Source organism: Xenopus laevis, chromosome 2S (genome assembly GCF_017654675.1).
Source record: "Xenopus laevis strain J_2021 chromosome 2S, Xenopus_laevis_v10.1, whole genome shotgun sequence".
NCBI classification, from domain to species: domain Eukaryota; kingdom Metazoa; phylum Chordata; class Amphibia; order Anura; family Pipidae; genus Xenopus; species Xenopus laevis.
In genome coordinates, this window is record NC_054374.1 from 6925803 (window position 1) to 6945213 (window position 19411).

The window sequence follows — 19411 nt, forward strand, 5'->3', positions numbered from 1 at the left end:
CCCAATCAATTGCAATTAATTTTTTGGGTGATGACTGACCATTTAGAGATCTTAAACAGTATATCATCACCCTTACTAATATTTGCCTGCCTCTTTCTTGCAGAATCGGCATAACATGGTGGTATTGGAGCCCATCAACACTTTGCTGGAGGAAAAATGGGAAAAATTTGCAGGAAAAATATTTTATATCAAATTTTTCTTATACATTTTGTACATGATAATATTCACAGTGACTGCTTACCATAGGCCACTCCAAGGACAGGCAAGTAATGACCGGGAGAGGGCCTGTTAAAAGGGGAAATAGTCCTCATTTTCTCGAACTGTTTAGTAATACATACATAGGATATTAAACAATGGAAGAATAATTTCTCTGCACAGATTTATTTGTTGCATAACTTTCATATTATGGATTTCTCACACGGGAGATGTGCTACACTGGTAACTTCTTTGGAAGAAAACTTAAGAATTGACATTGCACAGCATATTTAAAAATTTTCATTAAAATAAGGCAAAGCATTTCAGCACCAAAATGTAAATATATTGAAGATAGTTTTACTCTTTGATCATCTGCCTCTGCAGTATCAAGCTGCAACAAATAATTCCATAAATCAGTAATAATGACCTTTTGGGTTTGAGCCTCGTTGCTGAGATGGTTGATTTTATTTGTTACAGTATTTCGAACAACTCACTGTTTTTTCTTCCATCACAGCCTCCTTTTCCCTTGGAAGGAACAGCTAAAAGCAACCTCCGCGTCATTGGAGAAATTATCATGATGTTTGGGGCGATTTATATCTTAATATGTCAGGTACTGAACCAAACATGGCTGCTTCCGCTAGTTCTCTGCAATCATTACTGTACATTACTCCATATGTAATGAAAGCTCAATCTGCATATAATTATTAGCACAGATAGCAGACAATACTTTGCTTTATTTTATGCACATGCTTTAACTGTTTATTATAAATACATTATACACAATGGGAACATGATTCCCATTATACAGTTGTGTTCAGAATAATAGCAGTCCGACATTACTAACCGGATCAATCACTGTTTTTGGTAGAAATTATATTTCTATATGGCAAATAATTTACTAGGTGTAGTAGAGTAATAGAAACCAACAGGCATGACATTCTGCTGATTCTGTGTCACTGAATCATTAATTGAGGCTTGTTTAAAATAATAATAAATGTAGTAAAATGGGTTGTTCCAACCATTGTTCAGAAGAACAGCGTACTTTGATTAAAAATTTGATTGGAAAGGGGAAAACGTATAAAGAAGTGCAGAAAATGATTGGCTGCTGAGCTAAAATGATCTCAAATGCTTTAAAATGGCAACCAAAACCTTAAATAAATGAAAGAAAACAAAAAACTACCATTGGAATGGATAGAAGAACAGTCAAAATGGCAAAGACTCAGCCAATGATCAGTTCTTGGAAGATGAAAGAAGGAGTAAAGTTACATGTGATACTGTTACAATTAGAAGACGACTATGTGAAGCCAAGCTATCGGCAAGAAGTCCCATTGCTGAAAAAAAGACTGAAGAGCTTACAGTTTGCCAAAGAACACATTGACTGGCCTAAAGAGAAATGGTGCAAAATGTTGTGGACTGATGAAAGCAAGATTGTTCTTTTGGGGTCTAGGGACCGCAAACAGTTTGTCACACGACCCCCAAACACCGAATTGAAGTCACAGTACAGAGTGAAGCCGGTGGCACAAACATTATGATATGGGGATGTTTCTCATACTCTGGTGTTGGGACTATTTATCTCATACCAGGGATCATGGATCAGTTTCAATACATCAACAAGACAACGACCCCAAACTCACCAGTAAATGAGCAACATCTTGGTTCCAGACCAACAAGATTGACATTATTGAGTGGTCAGCCCATGCCCCAGACCTTAATCCAATAGAAAAATGATGGTCTGACATCAAAAATGCTGTTAGTGAGGCAAAAGCAAGAAATGCAGAAGAATTGTGGAATGTAACAGGTGCCAGAAGTTGGTGAAGTCCATGCAACACAGATGTGCAGCACTGCTTATACAACTAAATATTAGTTCAGTGATTCAAAGGTAAGCAAAGGGGTCGAATTAAAAATTGAATTCAAATTTTCGATTTTTTTTTCTTCGAAACTCTCAAATTCGAATTATGAATCATCCAAACTCGATTTGAGTTTTAATTAGAATTTTGAGATTTATCATACCCTGGCCCTTTAGGAATTTGAAATTGACTATTCGCCACCTAAAACCTGCCAAGTTCATGTAAAAGCCAATGGGAGAGGTCGAGGGCCCAATTTGGACATGTTAGTAGCCTTCCTGACATTCGAGTTTTTTTCAGAGAAAAAAAAACGCGAATCGAGTTAAGTCAAATTTGGTTTGAGTTTTCAAGTCGGTAAAATTAGTGCCAGTTTTAGATATTCCCTTTTTAATCCTTAAATAACCCCCCCCAATCGAATTTCGAGTATAAAAAAACTCATGTGAATTCGAAATTCGACCTTCGATGAATGTCCCTCCCAATGTTTGAGTTTGTAAAGAAGAATGCAAACACTGCTTTTTTTCTCCAACATCCTGATATTCACTTTTCTTCACTTTCTGTAAAGGAAATAAAAGCTATTATAAGAGTTTTGAGATTTATTCACTTTTTTTTAAACCCACTGCTATTATTCTGAAGACAACTGTATACCATGGTGTGACAAGAGCTCTGATAATGCTGGAAGCTGCAGGCTCAAAGGGGTTGGGCTGGCAGGTCACATGGGCAGGAAGCTGTTTGCTCAGAGAGGTCAGGAGGAAGTGGGAGTGCCTGCTGGGGAGGAAGTTGCAGAAAAGACTTGTAGCTGTAACTACCAGGGGAGCAGGGGGTACGATTGGGCCAGGGCCCACACCCCCTCAGGGCCCCCCAGCAGCTCGCACGCCACTGACTCTTGTGGATTTCCCGGCGGTTCCAGTCGTACGGAGGGGGGCAGGGGGCCCAGCTGTACGTCCCGTGCCAGGGCCCGCCCCCCGCTAGTTACGTTACTGGCTGTGTTAGCTGATGACTGCACAACAGAGTTAAGCTGCGGTGTCCCCTCCATTTAGACTGTGATTCCTCAGAGCCGCACCCCATGTTATGTTACTGGACTATTGCACCCGGTTATACACAAGTGCAGCTGGAATACTCACACTGACTTTCCCTCTTGCTGGACTGCCTGAAAAGAGACTGGAGGTGATCTTATATGAGAATCTTATGTGAGACTGTTGCCTTGGGCCAGGTGCTGCCTGAAGGGACTAGGCCATGAATACACACTGAGTTGTGCTCCAGTTGAGCAGTTGTTCCCTACCAGATGCATAAATTGCTTGTTATTAAAGTTTCCTTAAAGTTTCCTTGTACTGTTACCTGCCTGCACATGGTGCCCAGTGCGAGTGATCCCACCGCTGCCACCAGTTTGTGATGTCGCAGAGCACGGGACTGGTTTATGGGCACATAAGAAGTACACAGGCAGGTAACAGTACACGCAATCCCTTTATGCATCTGGTAGGGAACAACTGCTCAACAGGAGCACAAGATAGTAGAGAGAATTAAATTCGGTCTTAGTCAGTGATATATTGGGATGTTAGGGGGTCCCAACTTGAATTGTTTTAGGGCAACACTGCCAGATGTAGACCTGTTTTATCAGTCAAGATTGGTACAATCTTATGTTCATTCAAATAAAGAAAAAACTCACAAATTCACATTTGATAATCTTTTGATAAATAGGCATTCCCCTGTCTCTTCCAATACTGCACTGAAGTATCATGTGACAAGCTCCAAATCTCACATTTTGATAAGTAGACCCCTTAATATCCTTATAACATTATACTTCTATTATGTTCTATATATTTCAATGATCTCATGTGAACTACTTTTCCCCTTTTTGCCATGGTTACATTATGGTTGTTGAGGAATCTGCCTGGAAACTGTGTTTTACAGCTATTAACCAACACCTTTAGCAATGTAAACAAATCCTTTAGCAAACGTACACTTGGGAAACTGACAATATGTCTAGCCCCATGCAAAATTGCAAAATTAAATATAAAAAAATCTGTTAAAAATCTTTTAAAAAATGTATTTCAGTGTAGAATTCTGCCCGCGTAGCACTATTAACTGATGTGATGTTTTCCCGCTACAGTATCCCTTTAAGTATTATATACATTTGGAGGATTGTTAATTGGTAACCAAAAGTATATATATGCTGGGGTGAACATGGCCCCCCTTGCCTCCCTATTTCCAGTGCCTATTCTTGAGACACAGGTAGCAATTAGAAAAGGCATCATTATACATAAATATACTGTATATATATATATTTTTTTAATTTCTAGCCTTATTTATATAGCTTATGACAGACTAAGGTCTTATATTGCCCCTTTAAATGGAAAATAATTGTTATAATTAGTCCTAAATTGTCAGCTTGTAAAATTGCATTTTGAGACAATTCTTTTTCTTTCCTGTTGATCAGATTATTTATTTCTGGAAGCGGCGGCCTTCCCTGCAGATTTTAATGATGGACGGTTATTTTGAGATACTCTTGTAAGTTTTTGCCTATTCATTTTTTTTCTTTAGTGTGTCTTTAAGAAGAGTAATTCCTGCAATGACCAATGAAACTTTGTTTCCCCAGTTTTCTCCAGGCGCTAATACTACTGTGCAGTGGGGCAACTTACCTGGCAGGAGGTGAAGTGTATGTAGTCCTGATGGTGTTCTCACTGGTGATTGGCTGGGTGGATATGCTGTACTTTACCCGTGGGTTTCAGCAGACAGGAATCTACAGCGTCATGATCCAAAAGGTCAGAAATACTACAGATCTTGTTCCTGTAAACTGAGGCTCCCCAACCTTTTTTTTTTACCTGTAGTCACACTCAGATGTAAAAAGAGTTGGAGAACAACACAAGCATGAAAAATGTTCCTTGGTGGCACAAAATAAGGGCTGTGATTGGCCATTAGGTAGCCCCTAGTGATGGGCGAATTTGCGCCGTTTCGCTTCGCCGAAAAATTCGCGAATTTCGCAAAACGACGAAAAATTCGCGAAACGGCGCCGGCGTCTAGTTTTTGACGCCGGCGCCCGTTTTTCGACGCCGGCGCCCGTTTTTGACGCCGGCGCCCGTTTTTGGTGCCGGTGTCCATTTTTTCGAAAAAAAAAATTTGACGCCGGCGAATTTTTGCCACGAATTTTCGCGGGCGTTTCGCGAATTTATTCGCTGGTGGCAAAACGCGCAAATTCGCCGCAAATTCACGCCTGGCGAATAAATTCGCCCATCACTAGTAGCCCCTATGTGGACTGGCAGCCACTGGGAGCAACATCCAAGGTGTTGGTGAGAAAAATTTGTGAAACGCATTGAAGTCAATGGGTGTCAATTTTTTTACACTAGACAAATTTTTACGCATGCAACAATTTTTCTCGCTCCAAATGATTCTTATGGCGTTTTTTTGTGTGCAAATGCATTAGTCAATGGGAAGGGGGGGTGGGGGTGATATCACTCCAACTTGCAGTACAACAGTAAAGAGTGACTGAAGTTTATCAGAGCACAAGTCACATGACTGGGGGCAGCTGGGAAACTGACAATATGCCTAGCCCCATGTCAGATTTCAGAATTAAATATAAAAAAAATCTGTTTGCTTTTTTGAGAAACACATTTCAATACAGAATTCTGCTGGAGCAACACTAATAACTGATGCATTTAAAAAAAAAATCCCCATAACAATATTCCTTTAAAATCTCATTTGGGGTATTAAGGCAGTGCTATATGTGTAGCATGAGGCAAGTAATTACCTTCTCTTTTCAGAAGGCGTTACACTGCATGTACAGAACAGAAATCATTATAATTTTCCTCTTTCTCTTTTTTGGTTTAGAATGTTTTTAATGTTATGTTTTATGTTGTTTTTTGTGTTTAGACCATCCTGAGGGACATGCTCCGCTTCCTCTTTGTGTACCTGGTTTTCCTCTTTGGCTTTGCAGCAGGTAATGTACTGATTCTAGTGCCGCCTTTCTCAGACTCTCTTGCAGTTCTGCGGTTTGAGTGGACTCTTTGCTACTGAGACTCTTTGCTACTGAGACTCTTTGCTATGGTTCACTTTTAGGCTTTTTATTCTGTATATTAAAAAAATTCCTAGTCGGTCATAATTTTTTATACTTCTTGTATATTTCCTTTTCTGCCTCTTTCCATCTTGCATTAAAATGCTATCCAGTTGTTGGGGGTCACTGGAAAAGGAAGCATCTCCCCCTCCCAACTCTAAACAGGTGCAGTTATATGCTGAATTAATTCTTAAAGGAGAACTAACCCTTAAAAATGAATGTGGCTAAAAATGGCATATTTTATATAGTGAACTTATTGCACGAGGCTAAAGTTTGAGCTTGTCAATAGCAGCAATGATCCAGGACTTCAAACTTGTCACAGGGGGTCACCATCTTGGAAAGTGTCTGTGACACTCACATGCTCAGTGGGCTCTGATTGGCTGTTGAGAAGCTAAGCTTAGGGCTCGTCACTAATTATCCAGCAGAAAATGAGCTTCCCTGGCTGTAATATAAGCTGATGCTACAGGTTTGCTGATTATTCAATTCTGATGCTAATTGCACTGGTTTCTGTGCTGCCATGTAGTAATTATGTGTATTAATTACTAATCAGCCTTATATTGTGACATTTCTATTCTGTGTGTACTGTATATTGTGAGTGGGTCCCTAAGCTCAGTAAGTGACAGCAGCACAGAGCATGTGCAGTGAATCAGCAGAAAAGAAGATGGGGAGCTACTGGGGCATCTTTGAAGACACAGATCTTTACTGCTAAAGGGCTGTGGTTGCCTTGGGCTGGTACAGAAGCACAAAACATAATTTACAACATTTCTAGCTACTTCTTTAGTTCAACTTTCCTTGTCCTTTAAGGGGGACTTTCTAATATAAAGGTGAGCAAAGCCTTTACCCTCCTCCTCTATCTTTCTATTTATGACCTCTCCTATTCATCTTGAAGGTTGTCATTTAAGCCACTGCTGGTTGTTAGAGTATAATTGTGCTGAAACACAAGAGATGCTACATAATTCAAAAACCACAAAAAAAAAAGAAAACAAATATGAAAGAAAAATTAAAAAATATTGAAAAATATATAAAAAATACTACTAAGTGCAAATTATCATAGAATATCTCTTCTTCTTCTTTCATAGTAAGAGTTTATTTAAAAGTAAACTCCCCCTGGACTAGTGATCTATAATGGTGATCTGTAAAGATTTTTTTTATAGGATAAAACATTGCATTGCAGATTGGTTACACATTTTCCTGCAGAGATAATGTATAGATCTTCAGTGTTTGTAGACACCAGGCTGTAACCTTAATTTTAATTTCAGTAGTGATGATTAAAATGGATAATTTTAATGTGCTGAGCTAGATAAGCATGGAATTCATAAGGATGAAAAGCATTAGTTACTGTATATATGGGATCCATTATTTGGAAATCTGTTACCCAAAAAGGTCCAAATTATGGAAGGCCATCTCCCATAGGGACAGATTCAATAAAGGGCGAAGTGGCTAATGCTAGCGACTTTTCACCAGCGCTGCCATCCGCAGGGACATCGCCAATTCTCTAGCAGGCGGCTATTCGGTCCCTTTCACTAACATTCATTCACACTCTATCGCCAGGTGACTTTTTGCTCTGGCGAACGATCATTACTCCGCAAATTCACTATGTGGATTTTACTTTGCCACCTTAGACCAGGTGAAGTGCTATAAAGCCGCTAGATCTTCCTCAATCTTCTGTCACTTACATCATATCCTGTCTGCCGAAAATGCATTAAAGTTCAAAAAACGCTGGCGACCTTTTTCCTTTTTTAAGTGGGATTGGCTGCAAAAGTCCTAACTTACTTTTTTGGGTAACCAGTTTTCTCCAGACATTTTATAACATATGGAACATTCATTTTACAGTGGGCTCATGTGTCGGGCATTCTATTAACTCTCTTGTCTTTATTAAGGTTCCCTGGACATTTGTAATAAAAAGTGGTAACCTCAAGTATTTGCACCAACATTTATAATAAAGACGTCCATACAACTTTAAATTACCCGCCGTATGCAAATTGACCTAAGCGCAAGATCACTAGTGAATTTTTGCTAGGCACAAGCGAACGCTAGCGCATCTTCGCTATGAAATTCTCCCACTGCCGAAGTAACGTGAGCGAAAAGCCCCCAGCGTTCATCGCCCAGGGCACAACTTCGCATATTAGTGAATTAGCGTAGTGGTAGCGAATTTGCGCCTGGCAAAGTGGTGCGATGTATGCGAAGCGGTCGCTGGCAACAATTCGCTCTTTAGTGAATCTGCCATATTTTAATGGAGAATTCATTTTTCTCTGCACAAGTAAAACAGTAACTTGTACTTGATCCAAACTAAGATATAAATATTCCTTATTAAAGGAAAAAATAATTCTATCGGGTTTAAAGGAGAAGGAAAGCTACGGAGGCATTTTATTGCCAATAGATTAGCTGCAATATTGCAAGCTAGAATGCTATATTTATTCTGTAGAATGTTTTACCATACCTGAGTAAAAAGCTCTAGAAGCTCTCTGTTTGTTTAGTATAGGAGCTGCAGTATTAATGTGGTGTGACATCACTTCCTGCCTGAGTCTCTCCCTGCTCTGGGCTCAGATTACAGTAGAAAAGGGAGGGGGCAGGGGAAGAGGAGCAAACTGAGCATGCTCTTGCCCAGGGCAATGAGGTTTAAGCTGAAGTCAGGAAGTCTGATACAGAAGCCCATGAGTACACAATAGAAGGAAAGAAATGCAGTGTTTCTTTTGACAGGGGACTCAGAGCAGCACTACTTTGGGGGTTTACTGGTATATTTAGATAGACCTTTCTGATAAGGCTTACTTAGTTTTAAGGTTTCCTTCTCCTTTAATTAATGTAATTGTTTTTTAATAGACTAAAGTTACAGAGATTCAAATTACAGAAAGATCCCTTGTGCGAAAAAAACCCCACCAGGTCCCGATCATTCTTGATAAAAGCTCCCATACCTCTAGTCAGAAAAAGAAGTTCCCCAAAATGGTACGGTGCATATACTGTATGTATGTGAGTCCATAGTAGCCTATAATTGTCCTCTAATTTCCTATAATGCAGCTATTTATTTATTTATTTCTGTTAGCAGATTCTAAGGGCCCTATTTATTAAAATTCAAGATGTTTCTTCATGATTCATGAAAGCCACAGGAAAATAAATAGTTCTTGCATTTTGTTTAATTAATCGAAAAAAAAATCTCAAACATTTGGATGAAAAAAAATCCGGTATCTAAAAACTTGTTGAGGTCCTATAGAATTCATTGGAAGGTATAATTTCAACATCCCAACTATTAGGGTAATGGCACACCTAGGGTTTTGACTTGACAAAATTCCTTGCCCTTGCACGTGCTGGGAATCGCTACAGGTAAAACACCCAGATTGTGTATTCCCAGTAAAAAGCATTTTTGCACAATGACAACTTTTGCTTCATTAGATATTGTAATAGTTATTTCTCTGAGATGGGCAGACTGTAGAGCTTAATTCCATGGTCCCTGTCATTCTTCCTGCGTGGCTCTGTAACATTTTTAATATATATATATGGTAACGACTCGTTCCTTGGTTTTTCTTCAGCTCTGGTGACCCTGACTGTGGAAGCCCCTCAAGAAGCAGCAAATGGAACGGAGAAGAGCGAGGCAGGCTCATCCTATGGAGGGCTTTATATCACTTCTTTGGAACTCTTTAAATTTACCATTGGCATGGGAGACCTGGAATTTAATGAGAACTTGAAATTCAAGCATTTCTTCATGTTCCTGCTGATCCTCTATGTGATCTTGACCTACATCCTCCTGCTGAACATGCTCATTGCTTTGATGAGTGAAACGGTCAATAAGATTTCTAATGAGAGCAAAAGTATTTGGAAACTTCAGGTGGGTTGACCTTTATCTCATGGGCTGTTCGATTTTTGTGCTCTGTCATTTAAGGGGGGTAATCTATCAAAAGCCTTTGCTGATTTGGACATTTTTTCAAACTCTTCATTTTAGTGCTAAAGTCAGTTTTCAGCTAGACTAACATACATCTGTTCCCATTGCACTTATGAAGGCAGAATGTTACCCCAGTATGTCTAGAGTACATCTCTGGTCTTTCTGCCTTTATAAAAGTATATAAAGCTACAAAAACAAAGCAAAGAGCCCCCAAAACCCCAGTAGATGTGATAGTACTGGGTTAACAAAGAAGCCTGAATATTACTTACTAAAGATTCCCCACTTGGCTTTATTTAGAGGAAAACACAAAAAATTCTACATTGGAGGCTGCAAACCAAAGTGACACAAAGGAGGCACAGCCAGTGTCGGACTGGCCCAGAGAAAACTCCCGGTGGGCCCAGGTGTCTGTGGCCTCTTGCTTCAAATCATTTGGTCTATTTCATGGTCATTCTCTATTTCTTTATGGAAACGAAGAGGCTTAATAATGGAAGAATAGAGTATAATATGTAGAGAAAAGAGACTAGGAGAATAAAGAAGGTTGAGCGAGGAGAGAAGGAATAATAGTTTGGAAAGTGGGCCCACGGTCTAAGGTTTTCTGGTGGGCCCCTGGCATCCCAGTCTGACGCTGGGCACAGCTGATACAGAGAGAAAGGGCAGTGGTAAAACTGCAGATTGCTTTAGATGACAACATACAGTGGGGCAAATTTACTAACCTCTGAAAATTCACCAGCAACCACTTCGCTCACAGCGCAACACTTCTCCAGGCGTAGATTCGCCATGACCACGCTAATTCACTAAAATGCGAAGTTGCGTCCAGGGCGCCGAACGATGGCAAAATTGAGCTAGCGTTACTGCGCCAAGTGAAGCAAAGTTGTGCTAGCGATGCCTAATTTGCAAACGGCGGGAAGTTAAAGTACAACGGACGTATATGTTGCAGCAAATACATTACACTACACAAGCCCGAAAAAGCTTAATAAAATAAAAAAAAATTGTTATGTAGCGTAAATTCGCCAGGCGTTAGGGAGCGAAGTACCGCTAAAGTCTATCTCCTTCGCTAGCGAAGTTACACCGGTGACCGTTAGTAAATCAGCGAAGTTCCGAAATGACGTAACGATTCACTCGCATTAGTCACTTCGCCCTTTAGTAAATTTGCCCCAGTATGTCTTGTGTGACTTGGGAATTGAGGCACAGTCCTGAGCTGGGGGAACACCACTGGCTGCTGTGGGTAATGCCTCCTGCATCTGCAGTTGTATTAATCACCAGGGGAAGTACGCTAATACTTATAGCAAATGTGTCATTTGAAGCCTCTGAAAGGAGAGAGGCACAGATATACAACATAAATCTGGTGTCATAGATCTGTAAACACAAGTTGTTGTACAATTGCTACTCCAGGCAGTTTTTAAAAGTTGCCTTATAATTGTAAGCTTCGGTAGTCTTAAAGGAACAGTAACACCAAAAAAAATGAAAGTGTTTAAAAGGAATAGCAATATAATGTACCGTTGCTCTGCACTGGTTAGATTGCTGTGTTTGCTTCAGAAAAACAACTATAGTTTTTATAAACAAGTTGCTGTGTAGCCATGGGGGCAGCCATTCAAGCACAGGATACACAGTAGATAACAGATAAGTACTACTATAGTTTATATAAACAAGCTACTGTGTAGCCATGGGGGCAGCCATTCAAGCACAGGATACACAGTAGATAACAGATAAGTACTACTATAGTTTATATAAACAAGCTGCTGTGTAGCTATGGGGGCAGCCATTCAAGTACAGGATACACAGTAGATAACAGATAAGTACTACTATAGTTTATATAAACAAACTGCTGTGTAGCCATGGGGGCAGTCATTCAAGCACAGGATACACAGTAGATAACAGATAAGTACTACTATAGTTTATATAAACAAGCTGCTGTGTAGCCATGGGGGTAGCCATTCAAGCACAGGATACACAGTAGATAACAGATAAGTACTACTATAGTTTATATAAACAAGCTGCTGTGTAGCCATGGGGGCAGCCATTTAAGCACAGGATACACAGTAGATAACAGATAAGTACTACTATAGTTTATATAAACAAGCTGCAGTGTAGCCATGGGGGCAGCCATTCAAGCAAAGGATACACAGTAGATAACAGATAAGTTCTGAAGAATCCCATACTGCAGAACTTATCTGTTATCTGCTGTGTATTCTTTGTCTTTTCTCCAGCTTTCATGTGTACACAAATTGATATTCTGTTCTGCAGCAGCTAATTATTACCAAACCAATGTCATGGATACATTCTTTATCCAAAGCTAGAATTATAGAATCTTCCTTGTGTATTTTAATATGGAAAATGAATATATATATATATATATATATATATATATATATATATATATATATATATATAGGTTCCACATTTCGTATGTGTGTGTGTATGAAATAAAAGCAAAAATTAACCATATGTTACAAAAGATACAAAGCTTGCAGAAATAACAGTAGCCTTAAGTTTCACATGTAAAATGTTACAGTTTTTGTTTTTATTCGTATAGAGAGCAGCCACAATTCTGGATATTGAGAGGTTCATTCCTCGGTTCCTTAGAAAGAAGCTGAAAATTGGACAATGGCTGACTGTGGGGAAACTTCCTGATGGAAACCCGGATAAGAGATGGTGCTACAGGTGAAAGAAAGGCTAAGTTGGGAAGACTCTACAGTCAAAGATGGATATAGTCTTGGTTTTGGCTTAAATGGGCAATTTGGCCATGTAGTGTATAAAACATTTTTTCATGGCAGTAATACTTTTGTTAAATGTGGAATGAATGAAAAATTATTGCATTACCTGCTGTATCATTTATTATATTCTTGATTCATTAGGAAATGTACAAGTGAAAGCAGGCAGATACTTATTCGGTTTTCCTGTACTTTAGAGTAGAGGAAATGGTCTGGGGATCATGGGAGAAGAACATCGCCCACATAAATGAGGAGCCGGGTGATGCAGAGAAGGGGAAACTCAGCTCATCTAAGAAAACTCCAGGTATGGCGAATTCAGAGTGTGGAGATGATTAACTCTGTGAAATTGACTATAACTATTAAAAGAGCTGAATGCTGTTTTTGTAGAACTTTTGAATGAATAAAAAAGGAGACTTCTGCCACATACTCTGGTCAAAGGTCATTCCATTCCAAAGCTCAGTGATTTATTTATAGCTTTATTATAGATCTCTAAAGGTAAAATCGTCAGTCCTTACATTTGGGGGAAAAAGGATACTGCACATAATTTTCATTTCAGCTGCTTGACATTTAAAAATATCATTCCTCAGTAGAGTCTGACTTTTTCATATCTAACAGCTACAACATCCATCCATTTGAGAAGCTAGTTATATGTCTTGATAAGGGATGATACCCTACTGAGACTATTTGTATTATGGACCATACAAATATTGTGCTGAATATGAACAGGACAAATGATGATGCTCTGGCAGGGTGCACAACACTTAGATACTCTTATGATTACTGGTCAGATTTATCCACAGTAGACACCGTAGGCCAACTAGCCCCATGTACTGTATGTACATTAGATAGCTGGCTGATACATTAGATAGGTATAAGAAGGGTTGGATGGTGTTTAGCAAGTGAGGGAATACAGGGATATGGGAGATAGCTCATAGTACAAGTTGATCCAGGGACTGGTCCCATTGCCATCTTGAAGTCAGGAAGGAATTATTTCACCCTCTGAGTTAAATTGGAGAGGGTTCAAGTGTTTTTTTTTTTGCCTTCTTCTAGATCAACTAGCAGTTAGGCAGGTTAAAATAGAGTTAAAAGTTTTGAACTTGATAGACGTATCTTTTTTTCAACCTAACTTACTCTGTTATTATGTTTCATCTAAAGGGAGGCCAGCTCAAGAGTGTGCAGCCTCTACTTTAGAGCTCTTTGCTAACATGAGTGACCATTACTTGTTTAACGTTTTTGATTCCCTTCCTGGCCTTTTCTCCCCTATTCCCACACTGATAGGATACCAACACTGACATATTAAACCCTTCAGCAGCAAGATATTTCGACTGTTAGCTCAAAGGGCTAACTAAAGCAGGGTAAGGCTGTATGTCCGAAGGATGTGAGGATCTCCAAAAATAAAGAGACAAATGTAAAAAGTAGAAAAATGTATTAGGACATGAAGACCTAACGCGTTTCGTGCCTATAGGGGGCACTTACTCATATGAGTAAGTGCCCCTATAGGCACAAAACGCGTTAGGTCTTCATGTCCTAATACATTTTTCTACTTTTTACATTTGTCTCTTTATTTTTGGAGATCCTCACATCCTTCGGATATAGTGTTTTTGGTTTTTGCACCTTGGGACTGAGGTGAACTGTGAGTGTTTTCTCCTTATTATTTCTTCTATTATATATTTTTGTATCTTTACTTATTTAACATTTATTTGCTGAGTGGTACCATAGACATTTTTTGTTACGTGGCAGTAGCACAAACCAAAGTATTTTAAGGCTGTATGTGCCAAATGCATAATACTGAGGGTAGTATCTTGTTTTATCTGCATCTTTTTAAAACTTTCACTTTTACATAATTTATATCACATATATATATATATATATATATATATATACTGTATATATATATATATATATATATATATATATATATATATATATATATATATATATATGTTAAATTTATATATCTGTCTGATAGAAACCACATTTTCATAGTTTTGGTAAGTCTGCCCTATATTTTTATGTACAACGTAGTGCAGTAATTAATCCTTTAACGCTGTTTTTTAAGGATGGAGTCAGTTGGTGGCCAAAGCTCGGGAAAAATCAAAGGAAGAGGAAGAAATGCCCCTCAATACGGTGTCTACAAGCACTCCGGAGGTCTAGAAACCAGCATGGACAATGACTTGATCCAAGGAATATGGTGTCAAGGATTCTCTTTTTCTTTCTGCCTACCCAGAGACTACAGTGTATAATGAAACATTGATTTCCAGGGGTTTAGGGAACAAGGACATTTCTGTTTACTTACCGAAATAAATACTTTTATTTATTCCATGACATTTAGCTGGAAGTTTCAGTGCTTATAAGAGAAGGAAATGTATTGAAAAAGGTAGAATGGTATAGCGTCAAGCTCAGTTATGAGTACTATGATGATTAACACTATGCCTAAAATCGGTCACAAGGTGCAAAGCCCAACAGTGTCATGTGTAAGGAAGCCCTGCACTAAGCACTAACCATAGATGGTCTGAGAGGTTATCGTCAGTATTGGATAAGACCCATGGAAAACAGGTCTTCACATGCTCATATGAGCCTGAGAAGCATAAGACTGGATCAGCTTGACTGGCTCATAATTTCCGTGGCCAAAATCTCATATATTAACCTGGCTGTAAAAAGGTGATCTAGTTATGAGGTATACAGAAGAAGGTGGTGGGTACATGTTTTGCCATCTGGGATATTACTCTACACTTACCTGTTACTGTAGGAGAAACTATCTTAGTAAGTACACCATTTTCATGGATCTCACTTCTAATGATGCTCTTTTAATGGACTGGTAACTCAACCGGATGATTTGACAACATGTCATAATGAGGCACTTTAGCTGCAAGATAAAATTATATTCCAGAGCTTTATATAGATTATGAACATCCGCCCTGCTGTCCTTCAGCAAGTGTTACATTTCAGCTATTATCTTCCTTTAGCCCTTACTGGGATGCTGGGAGTCGTAGTTCTAAAACAGATGGGGTGGGCTGCAACTTGTACAACACTGATATAGATATTAGTATCTGTGCCATAATGCATATTATTTGCCTTGTGTAAAAGTAGATTTTATATTGTGGTACTTTATTGCCAAGACATAGGTTTTTACTTTATGAATTCCTTTTTTCAAAAAAGGAATAAAGCTTTACCTTAGGTTATTAAGGTAATGCTGGCTTTATTGATGACATTAAAGGGGAAGGAAACCTAGTCGGCGCAAACCCGACGACATCTTATTCCACGCGATCTTCTTCCTGCTGTGAACGGCGTTTTGGCGCATGCGCAGTAGGATCATTCGCCGGTACGGATCTACTGCGCATGCGCCAAAAGTCACGCGCATGCGCAGTAGATCGTACCGGCGAAATGATCCTACTGCGCATGCGCCGTTCAAAGCAGGAAGAAGATCGCGTGGAAGAAGATGTCGTCGGTGAACTCCCTGGACTGGACCTGCGCAGAAGGGTAAGTAACAAGTTAGGGGCATTTGCCCAGCGGGACGGGTAGGCCAGGGGGGAGGAGGGGCAACAAATGGGAGGGGGGGTGGGGGGTTTGCGCCGACTAGGTTTCCTTCCCCTTTAAGCATGGCCCTTGGTGTTTCATTTGCAACATTCTGAACTGAAAAGTTTGCAGAGCATCTTCTGTTATATCCAACGGCCACCTTCCTTTTAGAGTTTCTTTCTTTGTATGTGCATTTTAATTGGGTAATTATTTAAACAACAATAAATAATATTGGCATATGGTAGAGCTATTTTTCTTAGTGATGCTCAAGCATTACTACACAACTTATATATTTTGTAATAGACTTTGTGTGTGACATTTGGTGGTCATTATTCAGTGATCTCAAATTCTCAATATAGTTTCATTTATTACTGGACCATAAAAGTTGTTGCATGAACTATGAACTATGCCTTATATAAAGGAACATATATAGAGACTGCAGAGTTTTTATAATTCTTTTATTGAAGAAATCTCAAATAAGTATATCTTGGCAATTATTGTATTAAATTTTGTGCATATGTGTAACTGAACAAAACCAAAACTAATGAAATAAAGAGTTAAAGAGTACACTCAACCTACTTTGTATGTTGTGTTATTAGAAGCTGTGGCTGTATAGGGTCCCCTGTGTCTAGTGCAGGGTGTGGAGTACAAGAAGGAAACTTCCTTTATTTTTTGGCACACCACTTACTTTTCATATATTACAATCCCAGGCCGCCTCCAAGCCAACTGGAACAACTTCTTTTACACCATCATACTTCGGCTCTTGCCTTTAAAGCATTTATTGCAGCAGAAAAGTGAGCAGCAGAACAAACCCCCTAGAACAAACCCTACCAGGCTCATTTTACACAGGGTACAAAGTATGGCACACACCAGTAACACTGGGCAGGCAAAGTATGGCACACACCAGTAACACTGGGCAGGCAGAGTATGGCACACACAGGGAGCATAGGGCAGGCAGAGTATGGCACACACAGAGAGCATAGGGCCAACAGAGTATGGCACACACAGGGAGCATAGGGCAGGTAGAGTATGACACACACAGGGAGCATAGGGCAGGCAGAGTATGGTGCATACAGAAAGCATAGGGCAGGCAGAGTATGGCACACACAGGGAGCATAGGGCAGGCATAGTATGACACACACAGGGAGCATAGGGCAGACAGAGTATGGCACACAGAGGGAGCATAGGGCAGGTAGAGTATGGCACACACAGGGAGCATAGGGCAGGTAGAGTATGGCACACACAGGGAGCATAGGGCAGGCAAAGTATGGCACACACAGGGAGCATAGGGCAGACAGAGTATGGCACACAGAGGGAGCATAGGGCAGGTAGAGTATGGCACACACAGGGAGCATAGGGCAGGTAGAGTATGGCACACACAGGGAGCATAGGGCAGGCAAAGTATGGCACACACAGGGAGCATAGGGCAGGCAGAGTATGGCACACACAGGGAGCATAGGGCAGGCAGAGTATGGCACACACAGGGAGCATAGGGCAGACAGAGTATGGTGCATACAGAAAGCATAGGGCAGGCAGAGTATGGCACACACAGGGAGCATAGGGCAGGCAGAGTATGACACACACAGGGAGCATAGGGCAGGCAGAGTATGGCACACACAGGGAGCATAGGGCAGACAGAGTATGGTGCATACAGAAAGCATAGGGCAGGCAGAGTATGGCACACACAGGGAGCATAGGGCAGGCAGAGTATGGCACACAGAGGGAGCATAGGGCAGACAGAGTATGGCACACACAGGGAGCATAGGGCAGGCAGAGTATGACACACACAGGGAGCATAGGGCAGGCAGAGAATGACACACACAGGGAGCATAGGGCAGGCAAAGCATGGCACACACAGGGAGCATAGAGCAGGCAGAGAATGACACACACAGGGAGCATAGGGCAGGTAGAGTATGATACACACAGGGAGCATACGGGGGTGCAGACGGGTTTCAAGCATCCACGCAATGTCGCCCCCAGGCTTACATTAGGATTGCCGACGGGAGGTCTGGTGGGGGGGCGCATTGCTATCGCAGAGTGTGAAATATCACTCTCTGCGCTAGAAAAGCCGAATTTCCGGTTTAATAACCGGAAATTCGGCTCTTAAAGTTACAGGAGCGGCTTTTTGCCGACCCTGGTAACTTCTTGAGAGCTGCCGCCATGGCAGAAACGCCCCTGGGGGGTGGCACATTAGCTGGGCCTAAGGGGGGGCAAGAAAGGTAAATCGGGCCTGAGTAGGGTTGCCACCTTTTTTAAAAAAAATTTACCGGCCAGTGATGGGGCGGTAACGGCGTGACGTAAAAAGGGGCGGAGCCATGGCTAAATGGGAGGGCTTTGGTGTAAAAAGGGACGGGCCCATGTGCGTCGTGATGCAAAAGGGGGTGGGGCCCCATCGTGAGAGGGGCAGAAGATTCTGGGGAAAATTCATTAAAGGACGAAGCGCCTAACGCTAGCGTTAATTCGCTAGAGTAGCGCATTTTCGTTAATTCGCCTATTCACTAACGGACACTTGCGTAAATTCGCTAGTGTTACTTCGCACCCTTACGCCTGGCGAATTTGTGCAATGGACGTAACTACGCAAATTCACTAACGCGCGAATGATTCTGAACGCTACCTTTTACGCCAGACTTCCTTCACCACCTCAGACCAGGCGAAGTGCAATAGAGTAGATAGGGATTGCTTCAAAAAAAGTTAAAGTCCCAAAAAAGGCTGGTGTTTTTTCTTTTTTTATGGGTGATAGGCTGAAAAAGATCGAAACATTTTTTGGGGCTCCCCTCCTTCCCCCCTACATTTTTTCATGGCAACTTAACTATACAGTGGGCACATGTGTAGGGCAAAATAAACATTTTATTTGCTGTTTTGAAGGTTTCCCAGGCTTGTGTAGTGCTGCTACATATTCCTCCATTGTAACTTCAATTTGGCGCCGTATGCAAATTAAGCATCGCTAGCGTAACTTCGATTTGCTTGGCGAATTAACGCTAGTGCAACTTCGCAACCTTACGCTACCCCTGAGAGCAACTTCAGATTTTAGTGAATTTTCGTAGCGCCCGCAAAATACACCTGGCTAGGACCGGCTAGGACAGGTGGCAACCCAAGGAATCAGCCGCTGTATCTGTAACTCTGCCCCTCACAGACACCTGCACTGGGGCTCATTTATCAACACTGGGCAAATTTGCCCCTGGGCAGTTACCTGTAGCAACCAATCAGTGATTAGCTTTTTAAAGCC

At 40.7% G+C, this 19411-nt stretch overlaps 1 protein-coding gene across 1 annotated transcript in view; it reads left to right on the forward strand.

Moving 5' to 3' along the window:
• The window catches only part of trpv2.S (transient receptor potential cation channel, subfamily V, member 2 S homeolog), a 57778-nt gene extending 42784 nt beyond the window's left edge, over positions 1-14994 (forward strand). The window contains exons 8-16 of the mRNA XM_018248812.2: positions 104-262; positions 710-805; positions 4474-4544; positions 4633-4798; positions 5904-5970; positions 9609-9904; positions 12492-12619; positions 12867-12973; positions 14729-14994. Coding sequence (XP_018104301.1) covers positions 104-262; positions 710-805; positions 4474-4544; positions 4633-4798; positions 5904-5970; positions 9609-9904; positions 12492-12619; positions 12867-12973; positions 14729-14823 — 1185 coding nt within the window. The 3' untranslated portion in view covers positions 14824-14994. The remainder of the gene's footprint in view (positions 1-103; positions 263-709; positions 806-4473; positions 4545-4632; positions 4799-5903; positions 5971-9608; positions 9905-12491; positions 12620-12866; positions 12974-14728) is intronic.
• The last annotated feature ends 4417 nt before the right edge of the window (positions 14995-19411 follow it).